This window comes from Talpa europaea (assembly GCF_964194135.1).
Source record: "Talpa europaea genome assembly, chromosome: 12".
In the NCBI taxonomy this organism is placed as follows: Eukaryota; Metazoa; Chordata; class Mammalia; order Eulipotyphla; family Talpidae; genus Talpa; species Talpa europaea.
In genome coordinates, this window is record NC_140079.1 from 95,995,839 (window position 1) to 96,008,679 (window position 12,841).

General features: G+C 51.6%; 1 protein-coding gene across 2 annotated transcripts in view; it reads right to left on the reverse strand.

Annotated features, from left to right (window-relative positions):
* Nucleotides 1-12,841, reverse strand: part of SNX29 (sorting nexin 29) — a gene marked incomplete at its 3' end in the record, with an annotated part of 282,630 nt that overhangs the window by 99,408 nt on the left and 170,381 nt on the right. For both annotated transcript variants that reach the window (XM_084250522.1, XM_084250521.1), the window contains exon 15: nucleotides 3,706-3,822. In XM_084250522.1, coding sequence (XP_084106648.1) covers nucleotides 3,706-3,822 — 117 coding nt within the window. The remainder of the gene's footprint in view (nucleotides 1-3,705; nucleotides 3,823-12,841) is intronic.

Below are 12,841 nucleotides of genomic sequence, written 5' to 3' on the forward strand. Positions count from 1 at the left end.
CAGGACGTGCACTGCGCTGAAGGGGGAAGGGAACCCAGCAGGCAGGAGAGAGGACGGGCGTGCACTTCCTGGGGCCAGGGAAAATCTGGATCCACCATTCCCACTGGTGACATTTCTTCATTCATTCATTCATTCATTCATTCATTCATTCATTCTCTCCCTCAGTGAGCCAGCCCACATGTATCTGGCACCTACCAGTAATCACCAGATTCAACAGGAGCAGAAAGATACTGATCAGAGGTGGGTAAACCGGAAATCGCATAAAGAGAAGGCAGAGTGACAGAGAAGCGCCAAACTCACCGTGGAAAACCTGACCTTGTCAGGGAATCAAGGGAGATTCCTGCAGAAGCGTGAGTTGACTTGAAGTGTGTTACCTAGGCCAGGGTATTATTTCTGGCAGAGGGAACAGCAGGAGCAAAGGCCCCGGGAGAGCAGAGCAAGGGACCTGGGGCAGAAGCCAGCCCGGGGTGGGGGTGGGGGGGCCGGCAATGTGGTAGAGCATAATGAGACACTGAGACACGCGGAGGGGCTGGGGCCTCTGTCTCACCTGCCACCAGTAAAAGAAGACATAATCCCACCTGACTCCCAGGGCTGCCCACAAAGCTAAACGACAGAATGAAGGTGGAGACCCCCCGTCCGACAACTGACTTTAAGAACTTGATAAACAGGGTGCTCCTGAGGAGGGGGGCCCCAGAAGAGGCTTCTGTCAACCAGGGAGGGGGGCAGAAAATGGTGCTAGTCCTCCTCCCCCCGTGCAAGGCCTGGGACATCTACACGACAAGACCGCCGGGTCTTCACCCTGCAAAGCAGAATCCAGGGCAGCCAGACACCTTCTCATCTGCATGCAGGATTGGCAGCGATGTCTTGCCAATACTGGGACAAAACAAAGCTGGGAAACTACTTGAAATCCAGGACAGGGGCTGGTTAAATAAATCATGGTATTGTCCCTTTCAGGCAACAGGATGCTGTTCTGTTTTTTCTACAGAATGACAAAGCTCTACGTGCAAAAGGAAAGGCTCTCTGAAGTGCGCTGCTGAGCGGGGGGGAAAGGAGTCTACAGAACAGTCAAGATGGCAGCAGCTAGTTATGAAGACCCGTGGGCTGTGCTCACCCCTGGCTCACCTCAGGGAAGACAAACCCAAACTGTTAACAGGTATGCCTCTAGGGAGGAAAGTTAGGGTCCCTGGGACGCCCTTTAGCTCAGGTAGCACCTGATGCGAGTGGGGGTGGTCGGTCAAGCGCCCCAGCCCTCGGCTAACGAAGCATGACCCGCGCAAGCTGTGGCTAAAGCCCTCGGCTAACAGAGCTGTGACCCGCGCCGTAAACACTTAATGAGATGGGTTCCTCATTAAGTGACTCTCCCTGCTTGAGATTTTCCACTTTATAATAAAAGTGAGAGATAAAACTGCACACTGGGAGGGGATACTTATAATATGTACAACTAAAAATAAACATTAAGAACTGCTCCTCACCAAGAAGAAAAAAATATTAACACAACCCAGCAGAAAATGGGCAAAGGCTACGAGAAGCACGACACACAAGTGGAGCCAAAACGTCACCTCACCTGTGACCAGAGAAGCTAAAACCAAACCCTCCTCCCCCGGACTCCCCTCTCCCCAAGCGCGGAGCCCAAGGGGTCTACACAGGTCGTACTTTATAACATGGAAACTCAGTAAAGTTCAAGACAGGGAACCCTTCAATGCAGAAGAGTACTCGCTGGTGTAGTGGGTCTGGGAAGTGATGGAAACGCTACTTGTGTCAGAGAGACACAAGCAGCTCGCATGTGTGTGTCACAGCAGAAAACACACCCAGCAACCGCTCTGTGATCAGCAAAGCCAGCGAGGATAGGATTGAGGCTCCACCCCAGGCACCAGCGGGGTGTGCTGAGAACAGAGGAAGCCGGCAGGTGGCACTGCAAAGACCCCAACATCACCCACCTTACCCCCAAGCAAACTTCAGATGGCGAGAACCTCCACTAAGGTCCAGCGTTTTCAAGAAATAAGCAAGACGGAGAGAAGGAAGACTCCACACAGGAAGAGACACCAAGACAGTCATAGAGATAGAAACAGAAAGCAGAGCGGTGGGTGCGGGGCCCGGGGGTAGCACAGGACGTCAGCCTTTGATGGGGACAGAGCCTCGGTCAGGCACGAGGATGATGGCTGAGAGACGGTGGCGGCTATGGTCACACAACGCCGTGCATGCACATCCTGCCACGGGACACTTAACAATGGCCTCAATGATAAATCTTGTGGTGCATATTTTACTACAGGGCAGAACAAACTTTTTAAGAACAAAAATAAACCATAGGGCCTCCCCGGTGGCGCAGCGGTTGAGCGCTGGGTCGCGAAGCTGTCCGCAGCCTTTGCAGTGCCGGTTCAATCCCCGGCTGCTCCCCGGCCGCCGGGAGAGGGTCCCACATGGTGCGCAGACCTCTCCTGCCGCCCGCTGCTCCCCTCAGCAGTGTGCTTCGGTCCTTCTGCCTGCTCTGCTCCCCGCTCTGGCTCTGGTGAATTCTCTCACCCTCCCGTGCTTCTGACTGTACCCAGTACTTGTATAAATAAATAAAAATAAATCTTAAAAAAAAAAAAGAAAAAAGAAAAATAAACCATAACGGACATGTCGACCAATTAAAACACATGGATCTCATGAATCCTGATTCAAAAAACTATAAAAAGTTATGGGATAATAAGAACTTGGATCACAGATATTGAAATTATTGGTAATGGGAGAAATGACAAAAATGGCAGGTCTGTGATTCCTTATTTTTATAAATATATCAAAATGCCTATGAATGAAATAACACCAAATATTTGAAGCAGCTGTGGGGAGCCTGTGACCCGAAAACTGTTCCACTGGCCCACGGACCATGTCCACGTATCACGCTCTCTGCCTACCTTTGGGGATTCAACATCGCCATAAACAAGCAGCTACTACATAATGTGTAATACGCTCACGGCATCAGGGCCTGTGGCAGCCGAATATTGGAAACAGCCTAAGTGCCTATGGCCGTGTGGCTGGATTTAAAACCGTGGTACATTTCATTCATGAGAACCAGAGTCAACAGAGCTCGCCACCAGGTGATTTTGCCCCCCAGGACCCGTGACCACCTCGGGACACACTTTGGGCTGCCACACCTCATGGGGAGCTACTGGCCTCTAGTGGGTAGAAATCTGGGCTGCTGCCTCAACCCCCAACGCACAGGCCAGCCCCCACAACAGAGAATCACACAGCACAAAATGTCAAGAATGCCACAGTCTAGACGCCCCCCAGATCTCCATGGGACAGTCTTCTAACCATGCTACTGAACTGAAAACAAGGGGCAAGCAGACGTGTCCAAGTGATGCTGTCTAGGTCACGGCCATGCCAGACTGAGGCTGTTTACTGCTCTGGGAGATGTATGCATGCGGGAGAGCATAAAAATAGAGAGCCAGGCTGTACACCAACGTCAGAATATGGAGGGGGGCATGGAATGCTGCATGAGGGGCTTCAACAGAACTTGCCACATTTATTCTGGCCCCTCCCACCCAAAGGAAGTGTGGTCAAGGATAAAGTACATAAATTCTGGATACGTGGACCCCACTCTTTTAGTCTCTGTTCTTTTCCAGAGCTTGACACTGAAGGAATTAAACAGGGGTGTGGGCCATCGAGGCTGGTGGGTAGCCGGGGAGAGGGGCGAGGCCGGAACCTGGCCAGGGGGGCACTCACCGGGCCCCGCAGGTCGATGAGCTCCTGTCGCATCTGTGACACCAGGGCCTCCTTGGCCACCAGGGCCCGGTGCAGGCGCTCGTTGAACTCGATCAGCTCGCCGTGCATCTCCGCCACCTGGAACACACACAGCAGTCAGCAAGGCTCAGAGGACAGACCCTATGCACTGCCCCCGGGGCCCTGTCATCGCTGGTCCCTTCTGGATACTAGCCATGAGGTTTGGGGGAGCTGTTGGGACTTGGGGAACATGGAAGGAGACACTTGGAAAGACACTCTCACAGGTGAGAGACCTGTGGGGAGGCTGGCCATGGCAGCATTTATCTTGATTTTGATTTTGCTCTTTTCCTTCCAGATTTGTCTGGTCCCTTCTGCCCCTTTCCTATGGGTTCCCAACAGGAGGTGCCTTAGACTTGTGGAAGCCTTTCAGGCCTCAGTGGCCCTCCTCCAGGCCAACCCTATCTGGCTGGGCATTTACCCAAGATTGGATGGGTAACTTTGGGTGTTTCGTACGAAAACTATTATATCCCTTCTTTCCCTTCTCTTGTCTTTATTGCACACTAACTATATTAAAGTTCCTCTCCATTAAGGGTCTTACACACTAGAGTAAGTTTTGTTTTGATGTGATAGATGGCAGAACCTATTTGGAGCAGGCAGGTTTGGGGGTCCTGGGGTGCCCTCACCCTGTAACAGATGCAGAGAATGAACAACAGCTGTAAGTCGCAGAAAGCACAGAGCTCTCCTTGAGAGTCAAAACAGCCAGTTATTTCTCTGATTACAAGAGCAATCCTACTGGGGCTTAAAATCAAATTCAACTATAATTTATTTAAGCCTTGTAGAGAAATGTGAGGAGTAATCTTACCCTCTAAGGAATACCGAGAGAAGAATCTTGTGAGCACATCGAGAAGCCCCCCAAATGCAGAGGTCAAGCAGATCCTCACCCAGCCCTGGTCCTCTCCCTTCCCCAAGAGTCCCCCCTTCTGCATCCCACACTTCAGCCAGATACTTATACTCAAATAATATCAGACCATTTGCAGTAAGTATACCATGTGAAATATAAAATATACGGTTGGAATAAAAAAGGGGTATTAGAGAAAAGTACTGTAAGGGGGAAAAGGCTCACTGAGGGGAGCCTTGCTGGGGGAGGGATCAAGGGGAGCCCCCCTTTTCTTTTCTGACACAGTGTTACATAAAGGGTAAGCGCCTAGGAGGAAGCACCATTACCGGAAGGGCGTGCTTGCTTGCCATTCTCTCTACTTTTCTTACTTTCCCAATAATGAGCACTCTTGAAAAGAATTAACATTCTCCCCCCGAATCTAAAGGGAGCTCCATCGACCAGCCTCCCGACCTGACACTAGGCCTCCGTTAATCGCTCTGTGCCACCTGCTCCAACGGCGCCCTGACCCTCGGGTGCCCACCCGTGCGACTCGGAGGGAATGTGGCACAAAAGACTTTCCCAGCACCATGCAATTAACAGAGAGAGAGAAAGTCACTAAGCTTTTTAGCCAGATTTCTTTTGTACAGAACTAAAATTAATATCCCCTGGTTACCTTATCCTTTTATATTTAAAAAAAAAAAAAACTTCAAGATCTTCTTTTGACCTTTCACAAGCAAAACCGATATATCCCTAATAATATCAGTGTGAAGCCTCCCCCAGGAAATTACAACCCACCAGGCACCTCCTGGGTCTAAGAACCCACTGACCACACATAAATAGGAAACACCACCTCAGATGAATGCTAAATACCTGCTAATGCGCCCCCAAAATGCGAGCTTTAAATAAATAAAAGCAGGCATTTGCTTTATTTTTGTTTTGGTTTTGGTTTGCCATGGAAGCCAGCGTGCTAAGACAATTTTCCATAAATGCATAAAACATGGAAACATCCCAGCTTCGAGTGGTGTTTATCATGAGCTGTCAAAGCCCAGGTTCTCTTTTGCAGCCAGAAGAATGGCTTGACCGTGTCAGACAAAGCTTTTATTTCACTAGAGAATGGGAAAGAAAGCCTGATGGAGCCGAGGAGAAAATTTGATGAAATAATTCCCACCAGCATTAAAATTGCAATGTTCATTGTTACTAAGCTAAGCCCTGAAATTCTGATTTTTTATATTCCATATCCCTCCCTACTGCCATCGATATAAATGGCTCTCATCTTAGATAAGCCATCCTGAGCTTACTGTTGCTCAAATAATTCCTTCCAAACTCTGGTACAACTAGAGATGAATTCAAGACTCAGAAGGAGCCTCAGAAGAAGAATCTGGGAGCACAAAGAGTTCCCCTTATAAAAATAAAAACAGGCGGCACAATCACCAGAATATCAATCAGGTCCTGACCTTCAATCTTTACTTCCAACACCCACCAAGAGTTGCAGGGAATACGATAGAGAATAGGTACGCTTGAATCCATTCTCCACCAACCAGGCAGAGTGATCTCCCCAGAACCTGTTGTTTATAACCATCAATGCTTCCCACTGCCCTATGGATAAAACCCAGAAGTCTTCAAGATGAAGAGACCATCTCTAACCCCATCTCCTGCCTGCCCCTTGGCTTCTCACTGATGTCACTCACAAACACACTGCCTAGGAAGCCGCCCACTAGATGACAGGAGAAAGGTACATCCAGGAAAGGAAACTGCAGGTGCAAAGGGGTTGCAGGGAGAGGTAGTTCCGGGCTCAGACTTAGTGCAATGGGCCTGAGCAGGACCATTTACTGACATGAACTCCAGAATAAGTCACTTAACCCCTGTTGAGCCTGAGGCTATTCACCTACAAACCAGGCATGGTCCTGATGAAACAAGTTGCCACTTTTTCAGGCTCAGCACTGTGTCTGGGCATGACAAATGCATAGGGAGTAAGTTTTACATGATGGGTGATGACAAAAGGGACATGGAGGAAGAGGGCACCAGAACCCACATGGAAAAGGATCGCAGGTACCACACACCAAGGAACTGGGGCCACTGTGAGCAGTGGGGAAAGGCTCACTGTCACCCAAAGCAGGAACATCACCTAGAGAATTGGTAACCATCTGCCAGGTGCTGTGCTAGGTACTGCAAGGGGGTCGGGGAGGAGGAAAAGAGGAGCTGGGAGTTTATGTCCTAGAGGTCAAATTATATTATAGCTCAGTGAAAGAAGAGGATTTGGAAGAAAGAGGGGGTGTTGGGAAGGTGTCCTGCAGAGATAGCAGGAGTCCCTTCTCCAAGGGGCCTTGGCAATCACAGGCAGTCTCCTACAGTAGATCTAGGCCCTAAACCACGGCCAGGCACCAGCCATGCTCAGGGCCACCTTCACAGCCAGCCAGGTGTCCTACTCTCAGCAGTTGTATTTCCTTGAAAATTAACCTGAAGGCAGTTATATGGAGGAGCCACCACTGGAAAATGCTAATGACAACAAATCAAAAGCAAATGCCAGGTAAAGGTGTGCAGCCAGGGCTCGTGCAGCTTCCAGCACAGCCCAACATGGGCCAAAGGGCTGAGAAGAGAGCCTTGCTTCCCTGAAAAGCCCAAGAAGCACACCTGGTGGGTAGAAAATTGATTCCTAAGTTGTGCTCAGAAGGGGTACCACTCATGAATCAAGATGTAAATGCTTATTACGTACCACTTGGGTTTTGTGCATTAGGCTGGAGAGAAGCTGGCCCAGAAAGGCTTCAATATTTTAAGTCACAAGTTTATATGGCAACATCTATCCAAATTTTAAGAACCTGCACCTGGTAAACCCTTATGGGGTGTTATCCTGCCCCTCTGCTTGCACATGAACTCAAAACATAGGTTAGCTTCGAAAGGGAGGAACCTAGCCATTCCCTGTACTGTGGCAGACATTATTAGTCAATCACTGCACTCCTTCCTCAAGAAGACACCCAGGCAGCCACAAGCAATCGATGAGAGGGCTCACCTATAAGGTGACAGCTACTTGGCATCCCTGCATACGGGACGGGGGAGGGTCATCAAGAAGGCAATGGTTGAGTTAAGACTTTGGAAGATGATGCCTTTGAAGCTTCAGGAAACTGAGCAATCCCTTCCAGTTGGAGCATCAGGGAAGAAGATCTCCAAGAATAATGTGGCTGTGAGAAAGCTTTTAAGTCTGTGAAAATCTCAGGAATTATCATAACCACCTGCCAAATCATGACAGGATTATGCATTAAAAAAAAAAAAAGACTGCCTTGGGCATTTCCATTCATATCAGAATGTTCTATCTAATCACATTCAAGTGAATCATGCTTCACTCCCCCCCACCAGCACCTCATTAGACACTTCTTGATTAATTAGATCAAGACACCCCAAATCTTAACAGCAATTGAGGCTCTTTTGGGTCTCATAGCCAAACTCCAAAATGTTCACTTAGATGCCTCAAAATCGAACTTTTATAAAATGCAAAAGCCATTTTTTTTTTTTTTTTGGTCCCATTTATACCAGTGAAGGTTCTGGAACATCTTTCTGGTATGATGACCCTGCAGCTGCCGGGTAAAGACCAAGCTCTTGCTGGTGGCCCTTGGCCTTAGCACACTGCGCACCAGCCATGTGCTAGGTTGTTCTAGTCACAATGCACATCATCAAGAGGGACACTCCTGGCCTCGCAGAGAGGCCTCCAAGTGTAGATCCAGTCTCTGAGTCTGTGGCCCAGCCCATATTCTGTGCTCCTCCAGCCCATCCTGGGGTGACCAGGAAGCTGAATCCCACAGGGGTGAAAGGACAGAGTCTGTCTTGCAGGGCAGGGGCAGAAGTTCAGTGTGACTAGGGACTCCTGCCGCAGCTGATCATGAGTCACTTGGGAGGGCTTCTGAGAAAAGCGGATGTCTGGACTTCACCCCCAGAAATTCTGATTTAATGGGGAAGTCCAAGGCAGTGCATTGAGAGGCCCCAGGCACCGTGATGATCAGATGTGGGAACCACTGGCCAAGACAAAGACAGACATTTCCCAGACTCAGGTTTGAAGTGCAAGTGGGCTGGCCCCCTCTTGTAGAGGCCCTGTTTCCTCAGTTCATTATCTGTAAAAGAAGGGTGTCCTGGAAGTTGTTTCCCTCTCAGGAGGTAAGCAAAGCCACGGGCCTGAGTCACGAGTTTGTTATGGCAACATCTACCCAACTTCTAAGAGCAATCTGCACCTGGTGGGCGCCGGGCCTGGTAGGCAGCGGCAGGCAGATGGTGCAGGGCCGTAGTCGGGCGGTCACTCAGGGTGATGGCACAGCCAGGCTCTATGACCAGGGGCAGGGATGCCACCTGCTGGAGACCCAGCTGAGAGAAGAGCAGAAGCTGACAGGAAGCACTTAGAAATATATCAGGCCACTTCCTAGAGCCTTGACATCCAGGAACTCTACGATGTCCCTCGATTTTGTTTTATATTTTAACAAAAGTCTCAGCCTGCAATTAATTGAAACCTGAAACACATGGGTTCTTGGCCACAGTTTGAGAAGCACCTACCTATGACTCATCGGCTGCATTTGAGATGACACCTTACAGTGATTATTAGAAACAATGGTGAGGAATAACAATTACGAAAGAAAGCCAAAATACACCCATTTTTGAGAAAATCTGTTGAGATTAAAACCAAGATGGGTGGGGGACTCCCGGTGGCCTACGGGTTAAGTCTCAGCTCTATCACTGCTAGGGTCTAAGCTAAATCCCCGGCCAGGGAGCTGACCCACGACATAGCTGATCTCTCCTGTCTCGCCTGCTGCTCCACTTAGCCGTGTATTTCAGTCAGTCCACCTGTTCTGCTCCCCACTCTGTTTCTGGTGAATCCTCTCACCCCCTTCACCTCTGGCTTACACCTCCAACTCTTCTATGCATAAATAAATTTAAAAAAAAAGATGGAAGCAGTGCTATCAACACCTATGGTTCTTTAGACACACAGACACAATTTTCCCGCCGAGTGTCAATTAGACTTGAAGACTAAGAAAAATAAGGGTGCGACCAAACAATGAGTTTGCACACTCAGCCCAGGACAGGTCACACAAGTCCTTCAGTTGCCTCCTCTCTGGCCCTGGCACCGTGAGCTGCCCACAGCTTCCTGGTCATGCCCACTTTCCAGGGGAGGATGAGGCCCAGGACTGTGCACCAAAGCACCCTGGTCATAGAGTTCGCCAGTGGCAGCTGAGTTTGAACCCATTATTATGGCTCCAAAGCCCCCATGTTCTCAGAGGACAGCTAGATAGCCCAGGAAGAGGTGGAAAGAGTGGAGGAAACTGGCTCAGAGAGACCAGGTGACCCACGTAAAGCCTTGCAGCTTGCTCCAGAGCAGGGCCAGGCCTCAGGGCGGGCCTCCCACTTTTAAGTGCAATCTGCTTCTCACTGGGAGCCACAAGACTCAGAGAAGAGAAATGGGGAGCACTTTGTAAACTGAGGTTCTCTCCACACAGGGGCGGTGATGGGGGGTTGGGGGGGCAGTCAGACACACACCCTCCCTGGGTGGCAGGGCTCTCCAGGAAGCTCCTCATTAGAATCCTAGGTAAGTGCTCTCGTTGTCCTCAACATTCCAGCTGAGGAACTGAGGCACAGAAAGGGTAAGCACCTGGCCACCCCGGAAGCAAGCAGAGCTGTATTGTGAACGCTCTACCCTTCCTCTCAGCAAAGATGCTGGCCGGCTGGTTTAAAACACCGGTAGGCAGCAGAGGACAGGGCAGAGAGGATGAGCCTGAGCTGGAGGACGGAGAGCACCCCCGACAGTAACACCAGCCTGCTGGGCACAGCTGTCCCCATGGCAGACAGGAAGAGCACGACCTGGGCTTCTCTGCTCCCATTGTCCTCTGAGCCGCCCGGGGCCCAGCCTGACATGTCACGGGCCAGTTTACCAAAGGGAAGGGGCACCCAGACTAAGCAAGAACCTTGGCGAAGGCAGGCCCTACCCTGGGCTTGGAGGTCCAAAGGAGAACCCCGTGTCAGGTAAAGGATTATCAGGCTTTCTGCCCTCCCGCCATAAGGATTGATGATGGATCCCTGCGGTCCTGAATGCGTGCCTGACGGCGGGAACCTGGAGGGGGGTGTGGGCATACATAGGTGGGTACGCCAGGGCTGAGATTGGCTTATAAGGGCAGCATCACGGGAACCACCAGAAGGAGCGAGAACACCAGAATGAGAACGGAACCACGAGAGAACTCCAGAGAGCCCAGAAAGAGTGAAGCTTCACTGGGGGCTGGGAGGCCTGCCAGCCTCCCGGCCCCCTGGCACCCCTTGCCTGCCATGTACATGGTTAAATCCCAATAAAGCCTGAAAAAGCCACTGAGGGCTCCAGGACTCCTCCTTCACCCGTCTGCTCAGGTCACAGAGATCCTGCTCTGGCCCCTCCAGCCGCTACACCTGAGATGCCAGGAGCTGCCCAGTAGCGAGGATAAGATTCTTCAAAGCAGAGCTTGTTCACTGTGAAGGTATTTTGGACAAGAGTTTGCAGAGGGAAACTCACCCGGAGACGTACAGGGACTGGCAGGCATCACTCGGGGATGCTGGGTCTCGGGGGACCCTCACAGGCCCTCAGGTGGGGCGTGAGAGGCATCAATCTGTCTTTCCTACTCTGCTGTGACTTGAGCAATAATTTCGTATCTCTGATTCCTGGCACCTTCCTTGTGATCGGCAGAGGAACTGGTCTCCTACAAACAGGTTCGACCCGAGGAACGTGGAAATACGGGGGGCGGGTACATGGTGCCTAGCACAGGGAACGACCCCTCGGTCACCAGGATGAGCTCACGCAACCAGCCTGGGGGTGGAGCCAGGCGCGCAGATGAGGAGAGGCCCTGAGATGGTCCAGTCACGCAGCCAAAAAAGAGAGCCCACCCGTACCCAGGCGCTCACGGCCCTCCGTCTCCATTCTGTTTCTCCAGCTTCTCTCCCGTCCAGCCTTGTGCCATGTGGGGGCTGACACAGGCCGTGTTCAGGCTCGCCCTGACCAGGCAGGATGGGGCTCCCACATCACAGGACTGACCCTCCTTGGTGTCACACTGTGAAGCCGCCAAGCCCCGCTCCCCCAGTGCCATGAGGCAAGTCCACGCTGGAGGACCACCAGCCGTGCCGCTGACATCTGCACAGGCTTGTGAGGAAGCCAGTTATAAGTTCACATGTGAAACAGACTCCCTTAATCTCCTCTGGAACAGCCCCTGTGCGCGCAGAACGCCGAGCTGGAGCGAAGTTAATACTTAAACAACATTTGGCTGGGATTACGGCTTAATGGGGGGAAAGAAACACCCAGAACTAACAACAGCTCAATTACTAGCGGGAAGCCTCTGAGAAGCAGCTGTTCAGCACCTTAGAGTTCTGCCTGGCGTGGGCCTCGCTCCTCCCCACCTGCGGCCACTCAGGCCACACGGGCGGTGGAGAGAAGGTCGCGTCCACCAACAGCTCTCAAAGAGCAGAGGCGAATACAACCACCCCAGGGCAGCCAACACCTGCCTGGCGGTCACCTGAGCCCAAGGCAAAGACAGGAGGAAAAAGGCCAAGGCCCACCAGTCCCCGCCCCTGCTGACAGCGCATTCCCAGCGAGCACCACCCGTGCCCACACGTGCCGTTGGTGCCGGCTTCCACCACCGTCCGTCCTGCTTCTGCAGAGAGGCGGCAGGTGCTTGTTTAAGGCATTAAGAGCCATGAGGCCTATCAAGGCCCCTCTCCCCTTTCCTGGTCTTGACTTGGGTGAGTTGCTTCCATCAGCCAGAGCCCCAATTTCTCGTCCACCCAAAAAGACTGGTCACATGTAATTCTCACCGGGCTTTTGCTAATATGTCAGCAGTGCTGGCTCAGAGCTTGCCACACTAAGTACTTCCTGACGGGGAGCCACTGCCAGGCCCTTCAGCAGGCAAGCTCGCCCAGTGCCACAGGCCCCCTGGAATCGACAGATCTGTCCCCCCTCCTCCATCTCTTCTGCCCAAACTGTGGTCCAGAAGCATCCCGGGTCCCACCGAGACAAACACGACAGGCTCCCTGCTGCCCCCTGCAGCCCCTCTTGTCCCCACCTCCACCAGGCTGATGCTGAAATGTTCCCCTGAAGCCCAGACCAGACCATGTCCCTTCTCTGCTGAAAACCTTTCACTGATGTGGACGAATAGGATAACAAGTTTGCAATTTCCTTCAAAATCCCATGGAGGCAGAGGAGGTGGCGGGTCAAGCACGGAGGAGGACTGGCTTGGGGCGACGGGCTGGACGGGACCGTGCGGTGGGTGCAGGGAG